General features: G+C 41.3%; 2 protein-coding genes across 6 annotated transcripts; both read right to left on the bottom strand.

Annotated features, from left to right (window-relative positions):
- Window positions 1-5,505: 5,505 nt before the first annotated feature.
- LOC120461956 (butyrophilin-like protein 8) lies at window positions 5,506-18,687 on the bottom strand. 3 transcript variants are annotated; one of them, XM_089131824.1, is made up of 8 exons: window positions 18,602-18,687; window positions 18,432-18,485; window positions 16,542-16,898; window positions 10,332-10,439; window positions 9,099-9,137; window positions 8,581-8,646; window positions 6,787-6,828; window positions 5,506-6,664 (listed from the first exon to the last, which is right to left on the bottom strand). In XM_089131824.1, the coding sequence occupies exons 2-8, from the start codon at window positions 18,481-18,483 to the stop codon at window positions 6,072-6,074; spliced, it is 1,257 nt and encodes a 418-aa protein (XP_088987950.1). In that variant the 5' UTR covers window positions 18,484-18,485; window positions 18,602-18,687; the 3' UTR covers window positions 5,506-6,071. The 3 variants fall into 3 exon arrangements, with proteins under 3 accessions (XP_088987950.1, XP_088987951.1, XP_088987949.1); XM_089131825.1 differs by lacking the exon at window positions 18,602-18,687 and having other exon boundaries at window positions 5,506-6,628; window positions 18,432-18,516; XM_089131823.1 differs by lacking the exon at window positions 18,602-18,687 and having other exon boundaries at window positions 18,432-18,516.
- A 2,999-nt stretch (window positions 18,688-21,686) lies between these two features.
- LOC120461961 (butyrophilin subfamily 2 member A2) lies at window positions 21,687-26,863 on the bottom strand. Of its 3 annotated transcripts, none has more exons than XM_089131822.1 (7): window positions 26,637-26,863; window positions 26,459-26,515; window positions 24,484-24,837; window positions 23,425-23,577; window positions 23,176-23,214; window positions 22,784-22,825; window positions 21,687-22,682 (listed from the first exon to the last, which is right to left on the bottom strand). In XM_089131822.1, exons 2-7 carry the CDS (start codon window positions 26,511-26,513, stop codon window positions 22,069-22,071), a joined length of 1,257 nt encoding a protein of 418 aa, XP_088987948.1. In that variant the 5' UTR covers window positions 26,514-26,515; window positions 26,637-26,863; the 3' UTR covers window positions 21,687-22,068. The 3 variants fall into 3 exon arrangements, with proteins under 3 accessions (XP_088987948.1, XP_088987947.1, XP_088987946.1); XM_089131821.1 differs by having other exon boundaries at window positions 23,425-23,604; XM_089131820.1 differs by having other exon boundaries at window positions 23,425-23,613; window positions 26,637-26,862.
- Window positions 26,864-27,077: the final 214 nt, after the last annotated feature.

Here is a 27,077-nt window from a genome sequence, read left to right on the forward strand (position 1 = left end):
GACCCTTATTCATCGTCTAGAATCGTTTAAAGCCCTTTGAACAGTTTGTAGTTTGCACTGAAACTGTCTTTAGGACCTTGACTCACTTTTTATACTCTCGCGTTTGAGTGACGCTGTACACTGTACGTAGAAATGTTCTTTTATTAGTTTATTACTATTAATAGTTTTCTCCATTAATTTTTATTACAAATATAATAAATATTATTATTGTTTTGTTTTTTTTTGCTCTTGACCGTCTGTAAAGCACTTTGGATCAACAAATGTTGTGTTTATGTTGTGCTCTATAAATAAATTGACTTGACTTGACTTGAACTGTTTGGTCCCCATTGAAGTCCATTATATGGAGACAATCCTGGAATGTTTTCATCAAAAACCTTAATTTCTTTTCGACTGAAGAAAGAAAGACATGGACGTCTTGGATGAAATGGGGGTGAGTAAATTATCAGCAAAAGTTTTTTTTTTTTAAAGTGAACTACTCCTTTAGTCTTTACGCCTCAGATCATGTAATGAATGGGAGTCAATGGGATGCTAACAGCAGATGAAGTTCTGCTCAACATTCTGCTGATGGATTACCCCATTTACTCTGATCGGCGCTTCTGAACTCCTGACCTGATATTTACATACAATCAATATATGTAACCCAGTATGCTGTTTATAAGTTAACTCAATTTATTAGCTTGTATTTAGGGTTAAAATGTGAATTAACCATTCATCTTTGTTTAGTGAGTAATCAGTTCGTTTAAGAGCGCGCGTGCATGAAATACAAGTTTGATCGATGTGTGCATGTGGAAAACGTGACATTAACCATCAGTTAGGTGTTTGATTATTTTATTGGTTTATGTGAATTAAGTCCCCCCCTCAACGATGTTTTGTGTAACGTGAGTGGATGTTCGGGAGATGAGAGTTTTTTAGACAAGCGCGGGAGGAGAGATAGCCTATGTGAGAGGATGAAGATGACAGAGGCGCGCTTGTGTAAGATAGTGAGCTGATTGAATGATTTACAAGTTTGGATCGGGTGTGTAGCGCGAACACATGGAGGATTAATATCTGTTTACATCTTTGAGATCTCCGCAAGTGTTTAGTCCTTCCAGTGTTAATCTGCCGTTCAGGCGCGAATACATGCTGTTTAATTGTCAATGCGAATAATCTATAAGTTTAAAGCAACCGTAAAGCAACAAGAGTAAAGACTGTTAACGCAGTGGTTTTCCTTCACAATGAGGGAGACCTTGAGGACCAGACAGCGGTCAAATCCCCGTGTTATTTGGGGTTCCTCTGGCGGCGGCGGAGGCGTGTCGTCGGCTGACGAGCGAGCGCGAGGACGAGGAGCTGCGCGAGGATTCCGGAATCGCGTGAAATTGAGGTATCTTGGTTTGATTTTGTTTTGTGCTCACGAGAGTTAAGGAGCCATTTTTCAGTTTCCCGGCCACCACGAACACGAGCGACGATTCAGGCCTGCAACGGGGATGGTTTGTGTGAATGACTGGTGTGTGTGTGTGGGCCCACAGCATTAAATATTGGTTAACTTAGTATTTCTCAGTGCACTGAAAAATATATGTGAATATTCAGAGTATATTTTGTTACAATCTGTGGGAGTTATTGCCTATTCCTTCATCCGTTTGAGGCTATCTATAGACGAATCCGGCGAAACTACCGGAAGTAAGCGGGCGGCATAACTGAGCTGTTGCTGGGTAGCGTTGCGCCCAATTGCCTCCTACCCAGATAACAAACTGACATTGAATCAACGTGGAAACATGACATCGAAACAACGTTGATCTGACATAGTTTTGCTCATCGAATTAACGTTGAACCAACGTCAGACGCGGCATTCTTTCAAAACTAACGGAAAATCAACTTGAAATCAACGCGTTGTTTCAACGTTATGTAAGCAAACCAATTTTCGATTTTCATTTAGCTTTGAAGAATGCCGCGTCTGACGTTGGTTCAACGTTAATTCGATGAGCAAAATCAACATTGTTTCAATGCCATGAGAGACGTCGTTTCCATGTTAATTCAATGTCAGTTTGCTGTCTGGGTATTGTTTTAGTTGCAACTTGCGTCCACTGGAATAAACAGCCCGCGATTTACGACTGTCACTAACGTTACAACGTTACCCCTTGTATAATGTCGAGTGGCTAAACATTTTCCGTTATAAATTGTTTCAATGGTGGCAGTAAAATTTCAATTTTGAAGAGAAAACATTGTGAATACCCCGGGTCGAGTACCCCTGTCTGGTGCCGTACAGTTTACACAGATTTCCTGGGCGAGTACAAGACGTGGACATTCGCGTATAATAACAATTATTTAATGACATAAGTAAAAAAATATAATAAATATGTGATATAGTGATCAGCAAAATCTCCTCTCTTGTTATTTTTTCTATTCAATTAACATGCTATGGTCATTAAATGGCTTTCCTGAGCTAAATGTAACGTTATGTGACATAATTGTTCTCCCGCTGTTATATTGACCTCTTTCCATGGTTTAAAAACACTAATTGGTCGAGATTATGTATACTTTCTAGCTGTAACTTTACCTTACCCATGCCCGTTGCAATGTGAAAATGAGATAAATAATGGACACAAATGAAAAACATGAATTTGTTTATTTGATTTCATTCATTTATTTATTTATTGTTGCCAAATGGACAGATCTTTTAATAGTTTCCTCGTTAGCAAACGTTAGCCTAGCTAGCTTGCCAAGCTATTTTCATAAATAACGTTAATCTGTAAGATCGTTTGTACCATCATCTGTGACTGGAGGCCACTGCAGTCACAGATCAAACCAACAAGTCATTCTGCCTGGCTGTAGCTGTCATCGAGGGTGAGTTCGCGTTATCACCGAGGTTTGTTTACATACCGGTGCATATGTCTGTATACCTGTGTAACAGCTCAGTAATGGCGTCGCCACAAGATGGCAACCTACACAGAACGCTCGTCGGATTCATCTATACTAGGTGTATTTGACCTGGAGACTAATTTCCGTAGGTCTGGCAACAACTGAGGTATTGCTCTTCGGGGGTTAAATTGTGTCAGATTTAATGGCAAGGTCATTGTGTGAATACTTCACATTCTGAAATTACTATTACTTTATTGAGCTAGGTAATATTCTATAACTCTATACCAATTAAATCGTATATGTTTTTGTACTTTACCAGTGTTTTTTATTCTTTCAAAAGTGTTTGTTGACTTGATTAGTTAAGGTGCGTATAGATTTAATTATTTGTCAATTTCCAAAAGAAAAGTATACGTTGTGACTCCAGAGGGGCCTAACTTCAACATCTGTAGGCATTTAATTCATGAATTTGGGGCGTTCCCTATTTAGTCACAAGAGCGACAGATGGAGCGTTACATACAGTATATTTGTTTGACAGGGAAGCAGTGCGCAAACAGTCATATTTATATTATTTTTCAAAAATGAAAAAAAAAAAAACAACCCAGAAAACAGGGCACTTTCTCTCCAGGAATCAAAAGGGCAGGTGCTCAAGCCCACTTTGATGTCTATGGGCATGTGTCTGTTTATCAATCACTCAACAATAGTCTCTAAACCTTTCAGGCAATTTGATTTGTCTCTGGGGTCTGCAAGGTTTAGGAATCTGTTCCTCTCTCTGAAATGTTTCATAGTTCTCTTTGCATTCCTCTTCACTTCCCTTTTTCTCCTTATCATAATTCGGCCCTTGAGCACATTTAATTTCACCATCCAATGTTGTTGTTTCCACATGTAACGGAGGCCAGCTAGTAGTTGCTGTGCCAGTAAACCTCACTCCCCTGATCTCAATAGGCGCTCTAGCGACAGACTGCAGTCTTTAGCCTCCTTGTTAGAGCGCCTGACTCTCACGCCGGAGACCCGGGTTCGAGGCCCGCTCAGAGCGGGGCGAGTAGGACTCGGGTGGAGGGATTACATTGGTGCCGTGACCCGAATGAGAGTGAGGTTTAGAGGGGTGAGTGTAACGGAGGCCAGCTAGTAGTTGCTGTGCGAGTAAACCTCACTCCCCTGATCTCAATAGGCGCTGCTAGAGGATGCAGTCTTTAGCCTCCTTGTTAGAGCGCCCGACTCTCACGCCGGAGACCCGGGTTCGAGGCCCGCTCAGAGCGGGGCTAGTAGGACTCGGGTGGAGGGATTACATTGGTGCCGTGACCCGAATGAGAGTGAGGTTTAGAGGGGTGAGTGTAACGGAGACCAGCTAGTAGTTGCTGAGCGAGTAAACCTCACTCCCCTGATCTCAATAGGCGCTCTAGCGACAGACTGCAGTCTTTAGCCTCCTTGTTAGAGCGCCTGACTCTCACGCCGGAGACCCGGGTTCGAGGCCCGCTCAGAGCGGGGCGAGTAGGACTCGGGTGGAGGGATTACATTGGTGCCGTGACCCGAATGAGAGTGAGGTTTAGAGGGGTGAGTGTAACGGAGGCCAGCTAGTAGTTGCTGTGCGAGTAAACCTCACTCCCCTGATCTCAATAGGCGCTGCTAGAGGATGCAGTCTTTAGCCTCCTTGTTAGAGCGCCCGACTCTCACGCCGGAGACCCGGGTTCGAGGCCCGCTCAGAGCGGGTCGAGTAGGGGTTACACAGACAGAAACTTCTTGGCACGTTGTATTCTGCACACACTTTGCTCCATTGGGTGACTGTACGACAACGCCAATGTGCTCTGAAGTCTTTTCTGTGGCCCTGTCCATTCCGGGCCACCATACCTGTGCTCTCAGGTGTTGTTTTGTTCCTACCACACCAAGATGACCTTCATGCGCATAGTTTTGAGCGAGGGCTATAAATCACCTGTAATGCTTTGAGGTCTGTGACAAGATCCCACTTCCAGGCAAAAACGTAAGGGTGCAATCGTTCACATACCCACACCAGAGTAAGTGATTGGCGCTCGGTTTTTAAATGCCTTTGTTCACACTCACACAGGAACCATTGCTTCACGTTGGTCCAGAACTCGTCCTGCTCCAACGCCCTTTGGTCCGGCATCAGCAATGACTTCTGTTGGTGTGTCCCTGCCTAAGCCAGTGTTGTGGCCTCGTCCAACTTATCTTTGAGAGTTTTGAAAGCTTTCTTTTGATCGGTTCCCAAATTAAAATTGGTGTCTTTATTTGCCAGTCTGCGTAGAGGTTCTGAGGTCCTCCCAAACTGCGGTATGAAGCGGCTACTACAGCCAGCTAAACCGAGGAATCTCCTCACATCTGCTGTCACCCACGCTGCCGTCGGGCCTGTGCCTCTGTATCTATCTCTGTATCTCCAGTGTCCAATTTACGCTCTCTCTCAAACAGAATGGACAATAAAGTTAAACTTGAACTCATAAACAATAAATCACAGCTCTGTTGTCACACAAGGTTGAATGAAGAACAAGATGATAGAGTTTAAAAGTTAATAATCCACTCTGAAGACAGCCAATAAAACAACCTCTAACATAGACGGAGACCAGACAAAGAGTGACTGAGGCACAACTTATCAAAGCAAACCCAAACGAGATGATATAATCAAACACAGAACTCATAATGAACATCACCCTCAGCCGTCTGTATCAGACTTTGCATTTCAGATCATTGTTTTTTTTTATTAAAAACGTCAATCAATGTGCATTTCAACATTAGTTACAGTGTTTTATAAAAGTAAAGTAAGAGCCCAAAGTACAACGATCATCTGTTGAATATCATAAGGCCCCTTTAGATTTTTTATCAAACATTTTAGACATCATGTTTCTCCATCAAAATACAGTAAAAAGTAAATCATATTTTTGAGCATTTTGAGACCCTTTAAGTCTTGTTCCTCCTGTAAGGCTGAAGATTTGGATTAACATTCATAATCAGAGGCTTTTATCAGTGACTTATAAATGAAGAACGAGCAGTTTATCGTATAAGAGCCAATATTCATAATATACAAGTTTAGATTTCAGTCGAGATGCTGCTGAGAACCGACACTTTCCTCATCCATATTTCCACCCATTTGGGTTTTATAGCATTTTCCTTCAGTCGTCTCATGTTCGTCCTCTGATCGACTCTGATGTGTAACGATGGGAAAGAGGGAGAAGCATCTGTGTCTGAATCTGCACGAGCTTCATTCGGCCTGAACACACAGGATTGGTCAGTCAGGCGACTGAGATGTTCCCCAGTAAAGGTTCACTGGACTCTACAGGTGTTTCTACAGGTTCTGGACAATCAAGAATCATAAGTGGACTCTGATCTCCGACCCCTGGATTAAACAGCGGAGCGACTGCTCCAGGGAATCTGATGTTCATGGTCAGCACATGTTTCCTCTCTTTGACATTGTAAAATGACAGCTGACCTTTATCATAATCTAACAGAACTCCCAGTCGTTCGGGTCTCGGCGTCAGTGAGAGAGAAACTGGTGGATCAGAGCTGATGTAAAAGCCATTAGGACCGTCTGAACACAAGAACCAGTACCCGCTTGATGGAGTTACAGCAGATCTGTCTTTTACACGAAAGTTTGCATGTTTCGTCACACCAATTAACCAGTAGTTTTTACGAGGTTTATCTTCTAGTGCCAACTCTACCTCCCAATAGCGACGGCCAGATCTAAATCTTTGAGCTCCGACTGCACATAATTCATATGGAAATCCCTCTCCAGTGTGTTTATAATCTGGAGCGTCTCTCACTGTTTTACCGTCCTTAGAAACGGTCAGACCTGGATGTGAACACTTAGGATCAATAGTGATCTCAACTGTGAAGAAAATAATTATTATTAATACACTTCAACGTGTGTGAGATCATATTTACAAATATGTGTATATATGACTAAAGATGATGAAATGCATATGTATAACTGAGATGATGTCATCATACTTGCATGTTTCCTCAGTTCTGCTATATTTGTGTCTCCCACACCTAAAGTGAAAAATTATTTGAGACTTTAGAGAAAAATTCTAGCTTATTTTTAGTGTTTCTTAGTGTGAGTTTGAGTGTGTGTGTGTGTGTGTGTTTGTGTGTGTGTGTGTGTGTGTGTGTGTCACAAACTGCTCTGAGACACGAAGGTTGAGGATCCAAATGCAGTATTTTTTAAAGGGTTATTATTGGCTGAAATATGTGACACCAGAAACTGAATTTCAATCATTTATATTTGAATTTGAATTGTTAAACTTGAATAATTGCATTGAAAAACTGAATCTGAATAACATAATTTGAAATTGTATCGTTTAATTTGAATCTTTGGATTGAAAAACTGAATCTGAATTGAATCATTTGAAATTGAATTTGATCATCACTGAAAAGTAAACTCTCTATACATCTTCACATTCACTTCTCACAATTCAGACTCAGTTTACTGAATTGTTTAAGTTTCTGAGACAGACATCCCGGTAGTTGGAGGATGAAGGAAGAGCAATCGAGCGCAGATCTATAGATAGCGTTCATTGGCGCACAGGACTCCTCTTGGGCCAATCAGCAGCCAGAGACCAATCCAGGAAACAACCCAACCGTCTCCATTGACTTTGCATTGCGAGAGGCTGCCTCTTTGTTATTTGACACAACAAACGACCAAAAAATACCTAAAAACTGCTGTGTGACAATCCCAGAAATACATTTCTATAAGCTGTCGACCCCAAACAACGTCGTTTGTTTTAGGACATAAAAGTGGATTAATTGAGACCGAGCGCAACTAGTTCTCGAACTCCTCTGAGAACTACGCCCACTGGAACACGATATGATATTGAAAAAATAAATAAAAATATTCATAATTTTAACCATTCACCACCCTATGTGAACCTGACAGGAGGAGATACATTGACAAGTTAAATTTGGGTTAAATAAGTTAAATAAGGCTGGCTTTTATGGTTCGGAAGCTTATAAAAATGTATTTCTGTGTTTTTTAGCTTGTTTGCTGTACACCTTGTGCACACCTTCACTTATTTACAAGCGGAGAAACATTTTCTAGCGAGGAAACGGATCTGATTGAAACACACAAGTAGACCATCTACAGCACAAAGTGTACGAGCGTTGTGGACCCGGCTATTACTAACACGCTCTATAAATAACAAAAATAAATACTGTGCCATTGACTTTGATCAGGTTTCAGTTGGTCAGTGCCGCAGTCTATTCAAGTTGCCTCAAAACAGCACTGCTCCAACACTGCGCCTGAACACACACCTCGTTTTCAGACCAGCAGCCGACGGGTGCACAAATGCAACGCATTCTCATCCTAGGGCGTCATATGGTGATGCTTTTGACACTGTCTAAATTCGACGCACATGGCACCCTTAAGCTTCAATATAACACACTTCGGTAATGGGTAAGGTTAGGGTTAGACCACTAGGAGGCGCCTTCTGGCACATATCAGCATCTCATATTGACGCTAGAGGGTGCCATGTGCATCGAATGAAGACACAATGTCAAAAGCGTCAGTATATGACACCTTGGGAATGAGACCGGGCTGACAAATGGGCCCAAATTCATTTGCTATTTAAACGACGAAAAAATGATAAGTGCGTTGGGCTGAAGCTAGCAAAAAACGCCTGTGTTGTGCCTGCCGCTGCATTGTGTCGTGTGTGTGATAGGACCAATGAAGTCTGGTGTCGACTGTCATGATCTGTGCACTGGTTCTGTTCTGGCCAATCAGCAGGGTCTCGGAGGACGTGTACTCACTCTCTGATGGCTGTGAATGGACATGTGGAGCAGCAGCCCCAGCACACCATGAAGAACTGCCCTCATCTGGAAACAACACCAGTCATACTTTCATGTGAGTGATTTCTACTAGGTCTCAGTGTCTTATGTTTACAAAAGTAATTATGATACAAGCATGCATGAAAAAAAACCCCAAGATGAATCATATATTTCATATATTTCAGAGCAAAATGAAGGTTCTACTTAATATTCTAGTTAAAATGTATAAATAAATGATAGTTGTGGGATAAAAAAATTAATCCAGAATAAACTGGTTTACTTTCTAAATGCAATCTAATGAATATGGTATATTAGTGTTCATGTACAGAAATAAAATATTTTTAAGAATGTTTTTTCTCCAAGGTTAAAAAAACAGTTTAATAGAAATACCACGCATTTGTGTTCAAGATTCCTGTTACAACATAATCAGGAGCATTTATTACTGTTTATAGTTTCAGATATTATTGCAGATATTGCAGTGATTACGCCTCTTCAGATACCTTCTTTTGTCTCTCTCTCCATAGATTCATCATCACGAACTAAAATGAGAGAACATTTCTTCAGTATTAGTGTTTGCTGGAAATGTGTTGTGGTACAAGATAAACTGCACATGAGCATTTATTTGCAGCTTATGGCTCTTTCAGACTGCACGATTTTCAAAGTAGTCAGGTCGCTGCTCTTTTCACACTGCATGACTATCTTGGCCAGCATTCAGTCGCTGCTGTGTTCACACTGGACGATGGATCGGCGACAGAAGGTTTCACACTGCATGACTTTAGAAAAATCGCCGACAGACTCTGTCTAGCACGCTGCACGCAAACTACATTTCACAACAAACATGCGTGAGATATGAAAAGGAAACAATGCGCGACACCACACGTGCAAGACCGGAGTTCTCACGTGAAACTTTTTTTTCGACCCGGTTGTGGTACAGCTGGTGAAACAGACACGAGTTCTCCTGCCAAATTTCTACAAATTTTTCTTCCATTTATTGTGTCCAAATAGACCGAGAAGAAGCTTTTTTTGTTGAAACAATGCCATATCATGTTGATATGTGATCTATAACTCCTCCCCGAACTCCCTGCTGCTCTGTATCTTGCTCTCTCACTGGCTGCCGGTGATCGCCGATGTAGTTTTCAGTCAAAACACTTTTCACACAGCAGGATTTTGAATCGCCGACAGGTCCAGATATTTAGCATGCCAAATATCTCACGGGCGTCGGCGACTCGTCGGTGATTCTCTCAGTTCGCGTCTTTGTTCATTCACACTGCGTGATTGTCACTCGCGTGAACGAGCGCCGATTTGCCTGTGATTTCGGGCATTTGTCGGCGATTTCTCAAAACCTGTCGGCGAGCCAAAATCGTGGCTAAAATCATGCAGTCTGAACTCGGCATTAGTGAATAGCTTCAGATATTATTGCTGATATTGCAATAATTACTCTTCTTCAGATACCTTTTGTCAGACTCTCCATAGTTTCATCGTCACAATAATAATGAGAGAAAAAATCATTTGGAAGATTTATTTATTAATTGTTTCCACAAATACTCTAGAAATTGTAAACCACAATAAATGCAACTGTTAAGCTTATTCATATGTATTTTTGATCTTAAAAATGACATAGATTTAGTTTAATTACCTTTTTTAACGGGTTTCTTCCCTGAAATAAAAACATTAAAATACCAACACATAAGGATAAAATACCTGCATCAAAATAAATAAATAAATTCTTGTACCTGTTAGTTTAAGTCTGTATTTGTACAGGATAAACCCAATCATGCCCAGAACACAGATGAAGGCGATGATGAAAAGAGCCATCCATGGATCTGATGAATCTGGTGGATCTGAGGAAGACAATCCAGATCAATATAAACACCTTCAAAATCAACTTTGTCAACTTTTTAAACCATTTCATTCATAATCCATTTTCTTCTGAAACGGATTTGATTTTTGATCGGATGGTTGAATAATTTGAAAGATTGTTGACTATCCAAGAAAGACGAGCAGTGGCCAGTTGCATTAACCGCTAAAACCCAACAAGTTAAGCTAACTCACTTCATTTGAGGAAACTGATTGACTCAATTCAATTAAGTTTATCAAAAACAATACCTATGAGTAGGCCTACTCTGAAATTTCATTTGAGTTCACTAAAAGTAGATATACATTGCAGTCTAGACATTAAGTGATTAATTAAGTGATTATTGAGCATTAGTGATGAACACCTGCTGTTAACAAGCAGAATCACTGAAGGAAAGAGAAACACAAGAACTAACTCTCTTCCAACCGAAGCCTTTGATGAAATCAACTGAAGATAAAAGATGTTAAATCTATGAAGATCTCAGTAGAGGAGGATTGAACAACTCCACAAACAGCTTTACCAGCTGTACTTATTACTAACCAGTTTGACTTTTGTCATGTGTCTACAGAAGCTGTTATTGAGAATGAACAGAGGTTTAGATGATTATGATGTTTTGTTTCATTTAAAGACACATGATAGTGGTCAGTGTTTGCTTTAAGTGGGCTCTTGACTCACGTTTATACAGAAATTGTTCGAGAAGCTAAGGTAAGTCGCTGTTTGAATGGGACATTTTAAGACTCGCACCTGTAAGTCAATGTGGTTGTCAATCCCGAAAACCGAAAGAGTAACAGCCTTTTTTTCGGATAGCTACAAATATTTTTGTTCTAAGATTTTCCCTGACCTGAAGATATAATGGCTTGTATGTTCAATCTTCCTTCTCTAAGCTCTTCAGTCTTGAGAGACATTGAGCATGAGACCAGTTGAGCATCCGAGTGAGAGACGGCCGTCCAGCTGTGGACCGAATGCATCTCTCGTGGATTAATGGAGGCTGCTTCACAGCTAACAACTTCTTCGACTTCGACAACGAAAGCACCTGAAGATCTCCTACTCTCTTTAGTGAAGGAACTCTCTTTTGTTGCATGACTACTCATGCAACAAAAGGTAGGTGATGCTATTCCTTTAATGAGCTGTAGATGCATAAAAAATTAACGTCTCAGGTTACGACTGTAACCTATGTTCCCTGAGAACAGGGAACGAGACAATACGTCGAATGACGCAATGGGGAACGCCTCAGGTGTGACAGGTGTCTGAAATCAAATATCAACTCACAGTAATCAGGTTGACCGGCGACAGCCCGTGCATCATCAGCTTGAATGATGAGCGCGTCAAGCTGGATGTATAAGAAGGGTGCCTTGAAACCGTGACAACATCCTATCGTCTGAAGGGACTGTTGCAGGCAGGCCCGAAGCATGGCAACGAGACGTATTGTCTCGTTACCTGTTCTCAGGGAACATAGGTTACAGTCGTAACCTGAGACGTTCCCTTTCGAAGGGAACTCTAAAATACATTGAGGAAGTAAGAGAGGGATCAAAAAACAGGAAGGTCAATAAGACCTAAGACCTGATGACCCCCTGTGTGGGGAGCTCCGAAACATGAGGGCTCATGCCAGGAAGGCCGTACATTGTGCGGCCTGAAACACGACGACCATAGCATGTGGAAGCTCATCCTTCAGGAAGGTCAGATGCCAATAACCTGACAGACCCACAATGTGGGGCTACCTTCGAAAAAGAAAAAAACACCAGTTGTGGGAGATAGCTTGAACAAGGGAAGTGCCTGTCGTAATGTATTGCGACAAAGGACACATCTAGAGTGGGATCAGGAGCGAAGAACCGGAGTCTGAGCTACATAAAAAAGGGGGGGGGGGGGTGCGAAGCGTACAGCGCAACTCCCTTCCATAAATATGGACAATGCAAACACGAAAAGTGCATGTGCATAGCCATTCAGGAACCAGGAAAGCCTGGTGAGGCCTATAACCCAGCGACCACAGTATGTGGGAGCTCATAACCAGGAAGGCCTAGAGAGACCTGTAACCTGCCGACCACAGTATGTGGGAGCTCATAATCAGGAAGGCCGGAAGAGGCCTGTAACCTGATGGATACCGCATGTGGGAGCTCAACAGAATGTGTGAGCTCATAGCCAAGAAGGCCCATTTGAGGCCTGTAACCTGGCGACCACAATGTGTGGGAGCTCATAAACAGGAAGGCCTGGTGAGGCCTGTAACCTGGCGACCACATCGGGTGGGAGCTCGTACTCAGGAAGGTCAGGAAGGCTTACCAAGTGGAAGCTACCTCCAGAAGTTAGCCAGAGAAGGGCGTCCTCGTAGCCTACTTAAGGGACAGTGGGACCCGGGGAAAAACCAGGGTCTGAGCCACATAAGAAGGGACCGAAGCATACTGTGCGAGACCCTTACCATAAGAAATGGATTTTAGAAAGTACACAAGACATCTGGTCGTGTGACTTACCACAATAATAGGTGAATTATGGGTTGTATACCTCACTCTGAATTCAGGAAGGCCGAACTTGAGGCCTGTAACCTGGCAGCCACAACACGTGGGAACCCATAATCAGGAAGGCCTGACGAGGCATGACACCCGATAGTCCCAATGCGTGGGGAGCTCACATTTAGATAGACCGCTGAGGCCTGCAACCTGACATGTGAACTCACAACTACACCTTAGCGACCACAATAAGTGGGGGTTTCACATTCAGGAAGGCCTGGTAAAGCCTGCAACCTGACATGTGACAACTCACAACCAGGAAGGCCAATGAAGCCTAAAGCCTGGTGACCACAGAGTGGGAGCAAAGTGCTCAGGAAAGGTGGTGAGGCTGTAATCTGGTTACCACAGCATGTGGGAGCTTACATTCAAGAAGGCCGGGATGAGGCCTGTAACCTGACATGTAGAAGCCCATCACCAAGAAGGCCTGATAAGGCCTGTAACCTGGTGACCACAGTATGGGGGAGCTCATAACCAGGAAGGCCTGACAAGGCCTATAACCCTGCGACCACTGTATGTGGGAGCTCCCCGCATGTGGGAGCTCAACAGAACGTGTGAGCTCACAACCAAGAAGACTCATTTGAGGGCTATAACCTGGCAATCACAGTATGTGGGAGCTTATAACCAGGAAGGCCTGGTGAGGCCTGTAACCCAGCAACCACAATATGTGGGAGCTCACCTTCAGGAAGGCCGGATGAGGCCTGTAGCCCGATTGGTACAATATGTGGGAGCTTAACAGTTTAAGTAAGCTCACAACCAGGAAGGCCTGGTGAGGCCTGTAACCCAGCAGCCACAATATGTGGGAGCTCGTAACCAGGAAGGCATGTAGAGGCCTGTAACTTGGAAACCACAGTATGTGGGAGCTCATAACCAGGAAGGCCTGTTGAGGCCTGTAACCTGGCAACCACAATATGTGGGAGCTCACCTTCAGGAAAGCCGGATAAGGCCTGTAACCCGATTGGTACAATATGTGGGAGCTTAACAGTATGAGTAAGCTCATAACCAGGATGGCCTGGTGAGGCCTATAACCCGGCGACCACAGTATATGGGAGCTCATAACCAGGAAGGCCTGATGAGGCCTGTAACCTGATGACCACAGTCAAGTCAAGTCAAGTCACATTTATTTATATAGCGCTTTTCACAATACAGATTGTATCAAAGCAGCTTCACAGTGATAACATGAAACTAGCACAACACAGATCAACAACATTGCTAAACACTAAATAAATAACCCCAACTGAGCAAGCTCAAAGCAAGCCAAAAGCAAGGCGACAGTGGCAAGGAACCAAAACTCCATCAGATAGGATGGAGAAAAAACCTTGGGAGAACCCAGGCTCAGTCGGGGGCCAGTTCTCCTCTGGCTTACATTCATATTGTTTAAATATAAATATTAAATATAAATATTGTTTATGAATCAAACGGCGCCATAACATATCGCAGGCGTTGAGTCGTCTCATCACAGGCGTTGGGGCATCCGAAATCCACAGTATGTGGGAGATCATAACCAGGAAGGCCTGGTGAGGCCTGTAACCTGGCAACCACAATATGTGGGAGCTCACCTTCAGGAAGGCCGGATAAGGCCTGTAACCTGATTGGTACAATATGTGGGAGCTTAACAGTATGAGTAAGCTCATAACCAGGAAGGCCTGATGAGGCCTGTAACCTGATGACCACAGTATGTGGGAACTCATAACCAGGAAGGCCCCTTTGAGGCCTATAACCTAGCGACCACAATGTGTGGGAGCTCATACCCAGGAAGGCCTGGTGAGGCCTATAACCTGGAAAACACAGTATGCGGGAGCTCATAACCAGAAAGGCCTGGTGAGGCCTATAACCCAGCGACCACAGCATGTGGGAGCTCAAAACCAGGAAGGCCTGGTGAGGCCTGCAACCTGGCGACCACCGTATGTGGGAGCTCATAACCAGAAAGGCCTGATGAGGCCTGTCACCTGATGACCACAGTATGTGGGAATTCATAACCGGGAAGACCCCCTTGAGGCCTGTAACCTAGCAACCACAATGTGTGAGAGCTCATAACCAGGAGGGCCTGGTGAGGCCTGTAACCTGGCGACCACCATATGTGGGAGCTCATAACCAGGAAGGCCTGGTGAGGCCTGTAATCTGGCAACCACAGTATGTGGAGCTCATAACCAGGAAGGCCTGGCGAGGCCCGTAACCTGGCGACCATAGTAAATGGGAGCTCATAACCAGGAAGGCCTGCTGAGGCCTGTAACCTAGCCACCACAGGGTTTTTTTTTTTTTTGGTATACCTTACCAAACATAATTCGCTCATTACCATTTTCCTCTGGCTCTAGCAAGGAGACGAGTTCTGAAAAAGAAGAGAAAAATGTCATTGCTTTTTCAAAGGGAACATTTCACTCAGTAACACAAATTCTACTGCTTTCACTAAAAACCCGGGAAAAGCACTCCTAACAACCAAGCTGAAGCGGGCCGTCAGAGAATTTTTGAACTCATCATGGGCCCCGCCCTTAACGCCCCAATGAGGATGACCGACCAGAGGCGAGATAGTTAGCCAACGTCTCGTCTACTGGTGGCATCGACACATACCCGTGCTCTGTGGCTCCCTCCACATCAGCGAAACTAGCCCACTGATGTAGATGGAGACGCACAGAGAACGGGTTCTTCCATGCCTTCTCGATCTCAGAATGGAGAGCAGAAAGAAATGGAAGGCTCAACTGAGCTGGTGGCTTACGGGTGGGGAGGAAGCGATCATCCAAAATACCGCAAACAGGTTCCTCCCGGACGTGCCTCCATTGCAGCTGTAATCTATCCGTGGCGTGCCCCATAACATCCACCAGCTCAGCGTACACTGGGCAGAAGGGCTGAGATGGTTCGGTCTCAACCAAACTGACCTCATCCTCTGCCAACCCCTGCCCGGCCCGAAGAGAACCAGTTGCAGATCCATCAGAGAGAGAAACCTCCTCAACATCGATCTGCAACCCACCCTCAACAGCTGGCAGATCATCCGAGAGGTTAACGCCCCTCTCTAGCTGATCTGCCAACTCCATCTGAGAACCCCACGAGCTCAGTTGCCGTTGAGCCTCGGCCCGAGCGGACCCGGAGCCGCAGGGCTCAGATGCCGCGCCCACTTCCTTCGAGAAGAGGGACAGACGAGAGTGGAGAGTTTTGATACTAAACCTCTCACAGTTCGCGAGGAAAGCTCCCTCGAGAGCCTCCCACGCATGCTCTTCCCCCAGGCAGAACACGCACAGATCGTGTGAATCTCCCGGCGTCAGATATCTGGGACACGGGTCAGCACACTTGCGGAAAGTATTACGCCGCTTCTCTGTACGCTTCATCTTGTAAAGTTGAATGTTCAAACAGACAAACAGTCCCTGAAGACGAAACGGATGTTGTCACGGTTTCAAGGCGCCCTTCTTATACATCTAGATTGACGCGCTCATCATTCAAGCTGATGATGCACGGGTTGTCGCCGGTCAACCTGATTACTGTGTGTTGATATTTGATTTCAGACACCTGTCACACCTGAGGCGTTCCCCATTGCGTCATTCGACGTATTGTTGAGTTCCCTTCGAAAGGGAACTTATTGTATATTGTAGTTTTTAACTCACCAATGACTATGAGAACCACCTCTCCGCTGTCATACACACTTTCTCCACTGACATAACAGTGAAATGAACCTTCATCCTGAATCCTGAGTTTCTCCAGCCGTAGAGAGACGTCTCCATTCTTCAGTCCACCAGACTGATCCGACCACAGAGTCAGTGAGCTTCGGTTCCTGTACGATTCCTCCTGGATGATCTTCCCATTCTGATAGACGAGAACAGGGTTGCTGAACTGGTCCTGACGGTACCAGCGGATCTCCAGAACTTCAGCGTTCTCAGGAGGAGAGATCCAGCAGGGCAGAGTGACTGTGGACCCGACACGAGCCACTGTCTGATCACGAGGAACCACAACAGTGAACGACTCTGAGAGACACAGACAGACACACCCAATGAAACACATGTATAGGACACATGTATAACTTTTGTAAGTTCTGGGATTTTGTCGGGTTTGCACCGCAGGAACTAGGAACTAAATAAAGTTATTAACGTGTGCTGTGTGGTTGATGTCTAGTGTTACTGAGTAGAAATAATCATGTTTCTTCCCTTTATCCATCTCTGTTTCCCATGTTCGTAGAGTTAGTTTCTGGAGTAAATATATAGGCTATAATATGTGGCGGGTGCTGGTGTCTCGCGTGCGTTTTGGCCAATCAGAGAACAGTACCGTTACTGTAGTTCCTATAGCGCTGGTTTAGACCGACTCTGAAGGAGGAGTGAAGTAGATCCTCAAAAGGAGTTACTATATATACTAGTCACAGTGATTCAAAATCTGCAGCCTATGTCTTTTTTCAAAAAATAAAATGAAATAAGTAAGACTTACATTAGCGAATTAATGTTTCAGGGAAATTTCACATGCAAAAATTTCACCACGATGTATAAAATGCATCTCGAACAGAAGTCACTTTCAAATTAAGTAGCTCTCTGTTTGTCATCGCAGAGAATTCAACAAAATACTTGAATATGATCGAATGTGACCATTAGTGACGCCACCAGATGTTAATGAGTAAAATCACTGAAGGAAAGAGGAACAAACATCTGAAGTCACCATTGTGGTGATCAGTGTTTCGTGTAGCTGATATATTAGTGCGTTTAGAAAACACATTTATTGTGTCAGAAGAGTACAAGACTGACCACGTGATCACATTATTGTGAAAGTCAGATTTTCAAGTTGTTGATAAGAAGTATTTATTCTTAATCTTACTCAACCATCTTGAGACTCTCTTTGGTGTTTCTTTTTAACCTGGTTTATATCTCATCTCTGACCGCTGCAGTGTGTGTTTATGAGTGGTTCCAGGTCTGAGATTGACTGGCGTTCCTCAGGGTTCGGTTTTAAGCCCCTTCATTTTTTAGCATTTAAATCCTCTTGGATTTCTCTTAAGATCACTTGGGCTTAATTATCATTTCTGTACAGATGAAACTCAAATTCATATTCACTCTAAGCCTGGGCAAAATGTGGACGTTTCTTTTGTCTCACATTGCATTTCTGAGATGATACCATGGATGACCCTAAACTTTATGTCTCTTAATAGTGATAAAACATCTTTGTAAAGCCGGTTCACTGATGTTAAATGCAGATTAATCTGTTTTGGAGTTCCAAACTAAATATAGTTTTATTTTATTTGATTTTCTCTTTTGACAAATATTGTAAATCATTCCTTTTTTTAATTTCGGAAATATTGCTGGACTTTGCCCAATTTTTATTTAGTGACTGAAAAGCTTATCAACACTTTTTTTTTTTTTTAACACATTTACCATTATAACACTTTTCTTGCTGGGGTTCCTAAAACCGCACTCAGTGTGTGCAAAATTATGTATTTTTTTTATTGCGTAAAGTGCCTTGAGAAGCTGCTTAAAGGAGCTACATGAAATACAGTTTATTATTATTAAACAAGTTCTTACCAGAAGTCTCTATGTAGAGATTCACCAGTAACGTCACAATAATAGTCAACATTCCTGTTAAAATACAGACACTCAAATAAAACATTAGGGGATTTTTTACAGAAACACACGAATCATGTGAGAGACATAATAAATCAGACTGTCGTGTTCATTGAGGAACAGAAACTCACCGGAGAAAAAGACTCGTCTGTTTAATCACAGTAATCTGAAGATGAGCCGTAGACGCGTTGAATATAAGAATAAAGTCAAAATAGACGAAAATCAGAATCTATCGAAGGTGCACCTGATTTTACTCCTGTATCTCCTGCTTAAAACTTTCCCTTTCTAAACATAACGTGATCCCTCAATAAAAACAGACGTCATCGTCATATGACTAAAACCGCTATACGCACAGTAGGTCTCATAAATGTGTTTTAGAGTCCGTTTTCTGTTTTTATGAGGCGATTAAATATATAATGGAAAATCCACACAGATTTCAGGGATTTTATATAAATCAAGAGGGAAAAGCAGTGTGTGATATTGAAGGTGAATATGGCTCGATGATAAAGACAGAGATAACAACAGCGTGCGTTTATTAATATATAATACACAGCTGTGTGTTTTGCATGGACAGGATGATGATAATTATGGAAAGGAAGAGACATCTAATGCATGTGAATATTTTTATAGAGAAATCCGCGTTTGCATTTTGTTTGACCCTGTTTTGAGCTGTACTGTTGTATAAGAGTTGAATCTGATCATCTAATATAGGGACTGAGATGGATTCATTATCTTTTTCATTGTTAATAAATGTGTGTGGAGATCTTCCACGATTGAAAATATGGATTAAATATGTATCATTTTAATTGCCAAAATTTAAAAATAGTGACTTATTAAGCTAAATAAATGCTTATAAAACTTAAACTTGTTAATTTATTTTTTAAATGGCCGATGATTACATAGCAGGTTGAAACATAGAAGTCAGCAGGATCCAAATGCATCAGCAGTAGTACTTTTATTCAATTAGACAGAACTCAAAACCTCAGACAGAGAACAAGATCAACATCCAAAAACATCAAGAACCCACAAACATTGTAACAAGAAAGGGTTAAAATACAGAGACTAACAAGATAACAAGAGGGCGTGGTCAATTAAAAACACCTGGAGATACCAATAAACTAGAAAAACTACAAAGGACTATTATGACACAAAACAGGAAATATCTAGAGTTCACACAAGACAAGGGAAACAGACAGGAATAGTTTCACTAGATAAGAACTGGAATCATTTAAAGCCCTTTGAACAGTTTGCACTGAAACTCTCATTTGGACCTTGAACCGTTTGGACCCCATTGAAGTTCATTATATGGAGAAAAGTCCTGGAATGTTTTCATCAAAAACCTTAATTTCCTTTCGACTGAAGAAAGAAAGGCATGGACATCTTGGATGACACGGGGGTGAGTAAATTATCAGCTAAAGTTTATTTTTTTTATTTTTTAAATGAACTAATCCTTTAGCATAGATAGAAATAGATAGATAGACAGATAGATAGATGGATAGATAGATAGAATAACAAACTGTTGGGACACTGTTTAGAAAGTCCATAGTGTGTCAACCTAAGCCCTACAACCTAATGTCCCAATCACAACTGCCAATCATGTTAAAACAGCTTCACTGTGAATATAATATCATCCTCGATATTAACGCGATTTGGCTCAGCTTGTCAGTGATCTACGGCTCTTTGTAGTAAATGCCGCTCCATCTGAAAGCAGGTGAAGGTGATTTACTACTAATCAAGGAACCGGCTTTACTACCCACTGAGCAAAGTGATGTCCAAAAGACGTCTTTTCAAAGTCTTTGTTGCACAAGTCGGACGTTGAAAAGACGTCCACTGAGGGGCCGGAATGAAAGTTTTTATGACGTCTTTTTTTGACGTGTTCTGGACATCTAAAAAAGACGTCAATGGATCCTTCGTACAAGGTTAAAAACTAGTTCAAATGTGGCCATTTTCAACATTACTTATGGTCTCATTTAGACAATTTATACAGTTTCTGGACCAAATAAACACTCAGGATGCATTAAATTAAAACTCATGTTTATTTACATTGTTTAGATGTGGTTTAGATGGTGATATTGGTTTCATTTTAAGTTACCATTGTGGTGATCAGTGTTTGCTTTAGTTGGGCTCTTGGTCCCACATCGCCTTATTTAAGCTTTTCTTTGGCTGTAGAAATTGTGTGTTAGTATAACACTATTGACTGTGCAGAGAAAGCCAAGAAAATAAAAAATCAGTTGTCTTCAGCTGCTTGTTAATGATGGCAGATTCAACACATTGCAAGCATTAAACAATGTATAAACTTTTGTTTTTATATCTGAAATTTGTAAGTATTCATCTTGTGGAACTGTATTATTTGCACCAGTAACTTTATAATGACCACTGCATACAATATATTTTAAGAAAGTGAATCACATAGTCACACACAGATATCAAGATTTTAGATATGATTCTCAACGACGGTGACAACCAAAACAAAAAAGCCTGGGAATCAAGGATGTTTTGTACTATGAAGGCTACCCATCATGCATTGCAGCATGAAGCTTTTTTATTTTTTATTTATCGTCACCATATTTGTGAATCATATGCAAAATATTGTTGTCTGTGTGTGACTATATGGTATATTTTCTCAAAACATGGTGCTAATTTGCTTTTTGTCCAACTTTCATGCTACTGGCCCAAATAATGCAGTTCCACAAGATTGGTGGTTATAAACTCTGGATACAAACACAAAAGTTTACACACAACTTAAATGCCCACTTTATATTGATTTCATCATCATCAGCAGCAACAACATCAAGGAGCTGACGAGAGAGACAATTTTCTTGGCTTTCTCTATCACAACAATGGTGTTATTTAAACACACAGTTACAACAGCTAAAGAAAAGCTAAAGAATGAATTATCGGGACCAAGAGCCCAACTAAAGCAAACACTGATCACCACAATGGTGACTTAAAATGAAACAAATATCACCATCTAAACAACGTAAGGAAATTACATTGAAATAAACATGAGTTTTAATTTAATGCATCCTGAGAGTGTTTATTTGGTCAAGAAACAGTATAAATTGTCTAAATGAGACCATAAATAATGTTGAAAATGGCCACATTTGAACTAGTTTTTAACCTTGTACAAAAGGATCCATTGACGTCTTTTTCAGATGTCCAGAACACGTCAAAAAAAGACGTCATAAAAACTTTCATTCCGGCCCCTCAGTGGACGTCTTTTCAACGTCCGACTTTTGTGACAAAGACATTGAAAAGACGTCTTTTGGACATCACTTTGCTCAGTGGGATAATTAGATGCGCATAACAATATCGTGCGATTAATCGCGCAGCCCTAGTGTGTGTGTGTTTGTGTGTGTGTGTCCAGCATCCCGTGTGGACAGTGAGGCAGTACATAGTCCTGTTACTGTGAACTATAGCAGATTGCAGTACCACTACCGTCCTCTGGGGGCGATACGCTGCTCTCCTCCTCTAGATTAATCGAGGTGAAGTAGTTGAGGAAGGGAGATTAAAACCATAGATACATATCTATAAATACAACCCAAAGCAGAGGAAGGGGATAACAGCATCGCTGATTATAATGGTTTCTATTTGGTTTCTATTTGGTTTTGGCTTTTGCATCTGGTGTAGACTCTGTGTTCCTCAGTAAAGGGTCACTGGACTCTACAGGTGTTTCTACAGGATCTGGACAATCCAGAATCATAAGTGGACTGTCATCTCCGACCCCTGGATTAAACAGCGGAGTGACTGATCCAGGGAATCTGATGTTCATGGTCAGCACATGTTTCCTCTCTTTGACATTGTAAAATGACAGCTGACCTTCACCATAATCTAACAGAACTCCCAGTCGTTCGGGTCTCGGCGTCAGTGAGAGAGTAACTGGTGGATCAGAGCTGGTGTAAAAGCCATTAGGACCGTCTGAACACAAGAACCAGTACCCGCTTGATGGAGTAAAAGATTTGTCTTTTACGCGAAAATTTTCATGTTTCGCCACACCAATTAACCAGTACTTTTTAGGATGTGTATTCGCTCGTGTCAACTCTACCTCCCAATAGTGACGTCCAGATGTAAATTTTTGGGCTCCAAATGCATATAATTCATATGGAAATCCCTCTCCAGTGTGTTTATATTCTTTACGTTCCCTCACTATTTTACGGTCCTTAGAAACGATCAAATTCGGAGACACATAATGTTGGTCAATAGTGATCTTAACTGTGAGGAAAAAACAAAGGAACAATGATTAATTCTCTGAGTGAGATCATATTTACATACAGTATATGAATATGAAATGTAAGTAAATGAGATTGTCATACCTGCATGTTTCCTCAGTTCTTCTATATTTATCTCTCCAACAGCTAAAAGGAGAAACAAGCAATTTGATGTTTTGAAAAAAACAATAACTCCAGTTTGTGTTTGAGGACATCTAGAGTTATCGATTCGTAACAGAGAAAAGTCTAATGAACAAATATGGAAAGTACGCAAATTCTTGTGACCGTTAGACTGTAAGAAACAAAATGACAATGATTTGTAAATCGAGTTGATGTTTATTAACACATGTGGACAGGCCTGATCATCATTCTGTTCATTCTATTTTCCATCAAACCATGTTCATATTGTCTTCTGCTACAACATGCATGTAGATGTTTATGTAATGATTGGAGTGAGCCCTTAAATACATATTAAAGTAAAATATTTATTAAAGTACCTTCTTCTGTCAGTTTCTCCATACCACCATCCTCACAAACTAAAATGAAAAAAAAAATTAATTATCAATCTGCTTATAAATTATTATTTCTCCAGACTTTTCACACCACATTAACTTACACATTTAACCATCTCCTGCATTGAAAAGATTCAGAAAAGAACGGGCATTTTCTCTCAGTAACCCTGTGCCTAAAAGTGTTCGCCTGATCCATGACTGAGTTTAGATGTACAATCTATTAATGTAACTTACTTTGTTCTTCTGGTTTCTTCCCTGCAAAACGGATGGTATTTTTCTGTGTGTATTTGTACAGGATCAGCCCAACCAAACCCAGAACAGCACAAATGAGAAGAGTGAAGAAAAGAGCCTTCCAGAGATCTGATGAGTCTGGTGAATCTGGTGAATCTGATGCATCTGGTGAATCTGGTGAATCTGGTGAATCTGAGAAAGAAAGTGCATATCAATTTAAACTCAACTCTGAAGCAAAATATATAAATCAATCATGCTAAAAACAAACAAACAACGAAAGTTAACATAAAATGCCATTTGCATTCAATTCACATGTTTTCCCACCAGGCTTAACGTTGGACAAAGTTCCCTCAGTCACATTCAACATTACATAGAAAAGGCTGCAATATGGGATCAATCACCTCCGAAGGGTAACAAGAGCCAATGGACATCGCTGAGTGAGATTTGGCAAGCCACTGACCCTGACATATGGGTATACAGAGCCGAGCGCTTGCTTTCTGCCTTCATTCATCAGAGGGTATGCTCTGTGTTGGAGGGATGCTGCATTTAGCGGTGTGTTTCGTAGAAAGAGCAAACGTGCACAGTTAAGTGCAGTTCAACATTTAAAAGAACTGTTTCCCTAAAAGGGTTAGATTAACCACTCGATTACCGTTTGCGTCGTCTTCCCTTGCCGCTATAGCTGGCAACGGCATCAACAGGATCGACATAACGTTACCGGTAAACAAACGAAGATGCCGTCGTTATTAATTGCCTGGGCTCTCTCTTTGCACGCTTGGGTGCCATCTGAAGAAATGAGACGCAGCCTAAATCTTCCTCGACCGTGTCTTGGGACCTCTCCGCTATACTCACAGCTTTTTTAGCCCCTAAAGATCCTTTCTCTGAAGACAGCACTGACTGAGCTCACTTCTATCAAGAAGGGAAAGAGAGTGTGTTTGTTGAGCCCTGTCTTCCCACTGATTCGTGCTGCTTTTGATCGTTCCTCCCCTGTGAGCCTTCCTCTAAAATGCCCCATTTACAGGCTCTAATGATCCATAAAAACTTGAATGGTACTTTTTAACTCACCAATGACTTTGAGAACCACCTTTCCGCTGTCATACACACTTTCTCCACTGATATAACAGCGAAATGAACCTTCATCCTGAACTGTGAGTTTCTCCAGCCGTAGAGAGACGTCTCCATCCTTCAGTCCACCAGACTGATCCGAGCGCAGAGTCAGTGAGCTTCGGTTTCTGTACGATTCCTCCTGGATGGTCTTCCCATTCTGATAGAGGAGAACCGGTTTGCTGAACTCCTGACGGTACCAGCGGATCTCCAGAACTTCAGCGTTCTCAGGAGGAGAGATCCAGCAGGGCAGAGTGACTGTGGACCCGACACGAGCCACTGTCTGATCACGAGGAACCTCAACAGTGAACGACTCTGAGAGACACAGACAGACACACTATGCATTAGTCTTTAATGTAAGTATATTCTGTATTTACTTTATTTGTCTAGTTACAGTGACTCGCAGCATTAGCAATACTTCAGCTAAAATTTGGAAGCAAAAAGTGTCCATCATCTATTGTAAATGTATATGAAGTATGAAGTACAGCTCACACAGAAGTCACTTTTAAAGCTGTTTTATGTTTGTCATCGCAATGGATTCAACTTGAATATGAGCGAAACTCGAGCGAAACTTCCGATCGCGCGGATTCCCATTGGAATGACTGAATTAAAGATTCATGTGTAGTTTATTACGTCGCCTTTAAATGCTAATGAAAAACACAGAGAGAAATACTGAATGTTAAATATTATAGATATGTTGTATTTTCAGGGTTGGACATTTTTGGGCTTGCGGTAAAACTGCCATCGATGTTCACGTAAATGCCTTAAATTTAAGATACAGGTGCAAAAACTAAACCGATTGAAATAAAAAGTGTCAATTGCGGAATTATGTTTATATCTGCTCACGTTGCATCAAAGCTTTTTTAAACAGTTTTAATTACAGCATTAATGTTACAGCATTAAAACCATTTAAGTTTCCACATTAATCCAAATAGAGGAGTTTACATTAGTGACCGCTGAAGAAGAAATCTGCAGTCCCACGAATCCTCTCATCATGAACGACTAAGTGCAGATACATGTCGATAACAAAATCTTCATGCAGCGTTATTGTAGACAGCGTTATTGATTATAACAGGAGTTTGATGAACTCATTGACACTGATGGAAACGTTATTTTCTCACTTTCAGTAGCTATAATTTATTCCCAATTTGAATATCGGTTTTGTTTAAATGCTACTAAGATAAGCAATGTGAACACTTGGTTTTTTTTCCAATATCAAGGACAATAATCAGCAGCCCTGTAATATATCCTATTGTTTAATTTTATCATTTATATAGGCCTACTTTATTAAGCCAATTTAAAATTACGGTGATCCCATTACATTATGTAATTGTTGAGTAGCTATACATTTATGCCACCCTTGAGCAGCATTAAACAGTAAGTAAAGTAAATAAACATGCCATTCCAGTGCCATATTGGCAGTATAGATGGCTTTTGTTGATGCTGATCAAATTTTATTGGCAACAGATATTTGATTCAATTAAAAAATATGACAAATAAACATATATACATTTGACGATGTATTAAATTATAAAAGTGCCTTTTACAAAAAACTAAAAATGCTGCCGAACCTGATAGGCCTATATACTGTATAGCCTATTATTCATCATATTTACGAGTCATGTGGTTCTAAATCTAGTGCAGTTTTGCACACTTTAGAAATACATGTCAGCATTGTAAACAGTGAATGATTAAACAGGGTTAGTTTTGCACTTTGGACTGATATTGAATATTGAAGTAGTGGACATAGAGATAAGAGAGATTGTGTCTCAAAGAACTTATTGTAAGTAATCTTCTATGTCTGAATAATATTTAATCTATAGTGCAATAATAATAGAAAGTGTTCACATATAAAAATTATTCGATAAATATGAACATTTGTAGATTTCATTTATAAAGCCGTAACTGAATGAAATCCAACCGTGTTTGCTCTTACCTGTAGTCTCTATGGGGAGATTCAGCAGTAAAGCGATGATAATAATCAACAACATTTCTGAGAAAATACAGACACTCAAATAAAACAAACTCTGAGGGATTTTGCCAGAAACACACGAATAATAATCGAGATATTATAAATCTGACTCGTAGTATTCAATGAGGAAACAGAAACTCACCGGAGACACCGAAGACTCGTCCGTTAAATCACAGTGTTAATTATGATGAATTTGAGCCATTCAACACATTCAAACATAATTCATAAAAGTAGACGAAACTGAGTGAGACTCAAATGTGCTCCTGATTTTTCTCTTGGTTTACTTTCACTTTAACGTCAGTTAATGATCCTCAATAAAACACAGGCGTCACCAGAACACTCAGTATATTGTAAATCAGCTGTCCTCTGTGTGGATATACAGTAAAGTGTGATTTATTCCTGTGATCAAAGCTGAATCTCTCCATCATTACTCCAGTCTTCAGTGTAGAGCTGCTGGAACCAATTCCGAAATTCTAATATAATTTGAATATTAAAAAATCAATACTATTCAAATATTGTTTTTTGTGTTTTTTAAAAAAATATGCAATCTTTAATGACGTATAAAAGCGTGTGATTATATGAG

The sequence above is a fragment of the Pimephales promelas genome, chromosome 1 (genome assembly GCF_988280905.1).
Source record: "Pimephales promelas chromosome 1, fPimPro1.hap1.1, whole genome shotgun sequence".
Taxonomy (NCBI): Eukaryota; Metazoa; Chordata; class Actinopteri; order Cypriniformes; family Leuciscidae; genus Pimephales; species Pimephales promelas.

Coding starts and splice junctions, on each gene's coding strand:
- LOC120461961 (XM_089131820.1), bottom strand. CDS start 26,513: ATGTTGTTGATTATTATCATCGCTTTACTGCTGAATCTCCCCATAGAG. Junction 23,614..24,483: donor GGTGGTTCTCAAAGTCATTG/GTGAGTTAAAAA, acceptor TTTCTTTCTCAG/ATTCACCAGATTCACCAGAT. Junction 22,826..23,175: donor GGAGAAACTGACAGAAGAAG/GTACTTTAATAA, acceptor TTCTCCTTTTAG/CTGTTGGAGAGATAAATATA.
- LOC120461956 (XM_089131823.1), bottom strand. CDS start 18,516: ATGTTTTATTTGAGTGTCTGTATTTTAACAGGAATGTTGACTATTATT. Junction 8,647..9,098: donor GGAGAGAGAGACAAAAGAAG/GTATCTGAAGAG, acceptor TGTTGTTTCCAG/ATGAGGGCAGTTCTTCATGG. Junction 6,665..6,786: donor AGAACTGAGGAAACATGCAA/GTATGATGACAT, acceptor TTTTCTTCACAG/TTGAGATCACTATTGATCCT.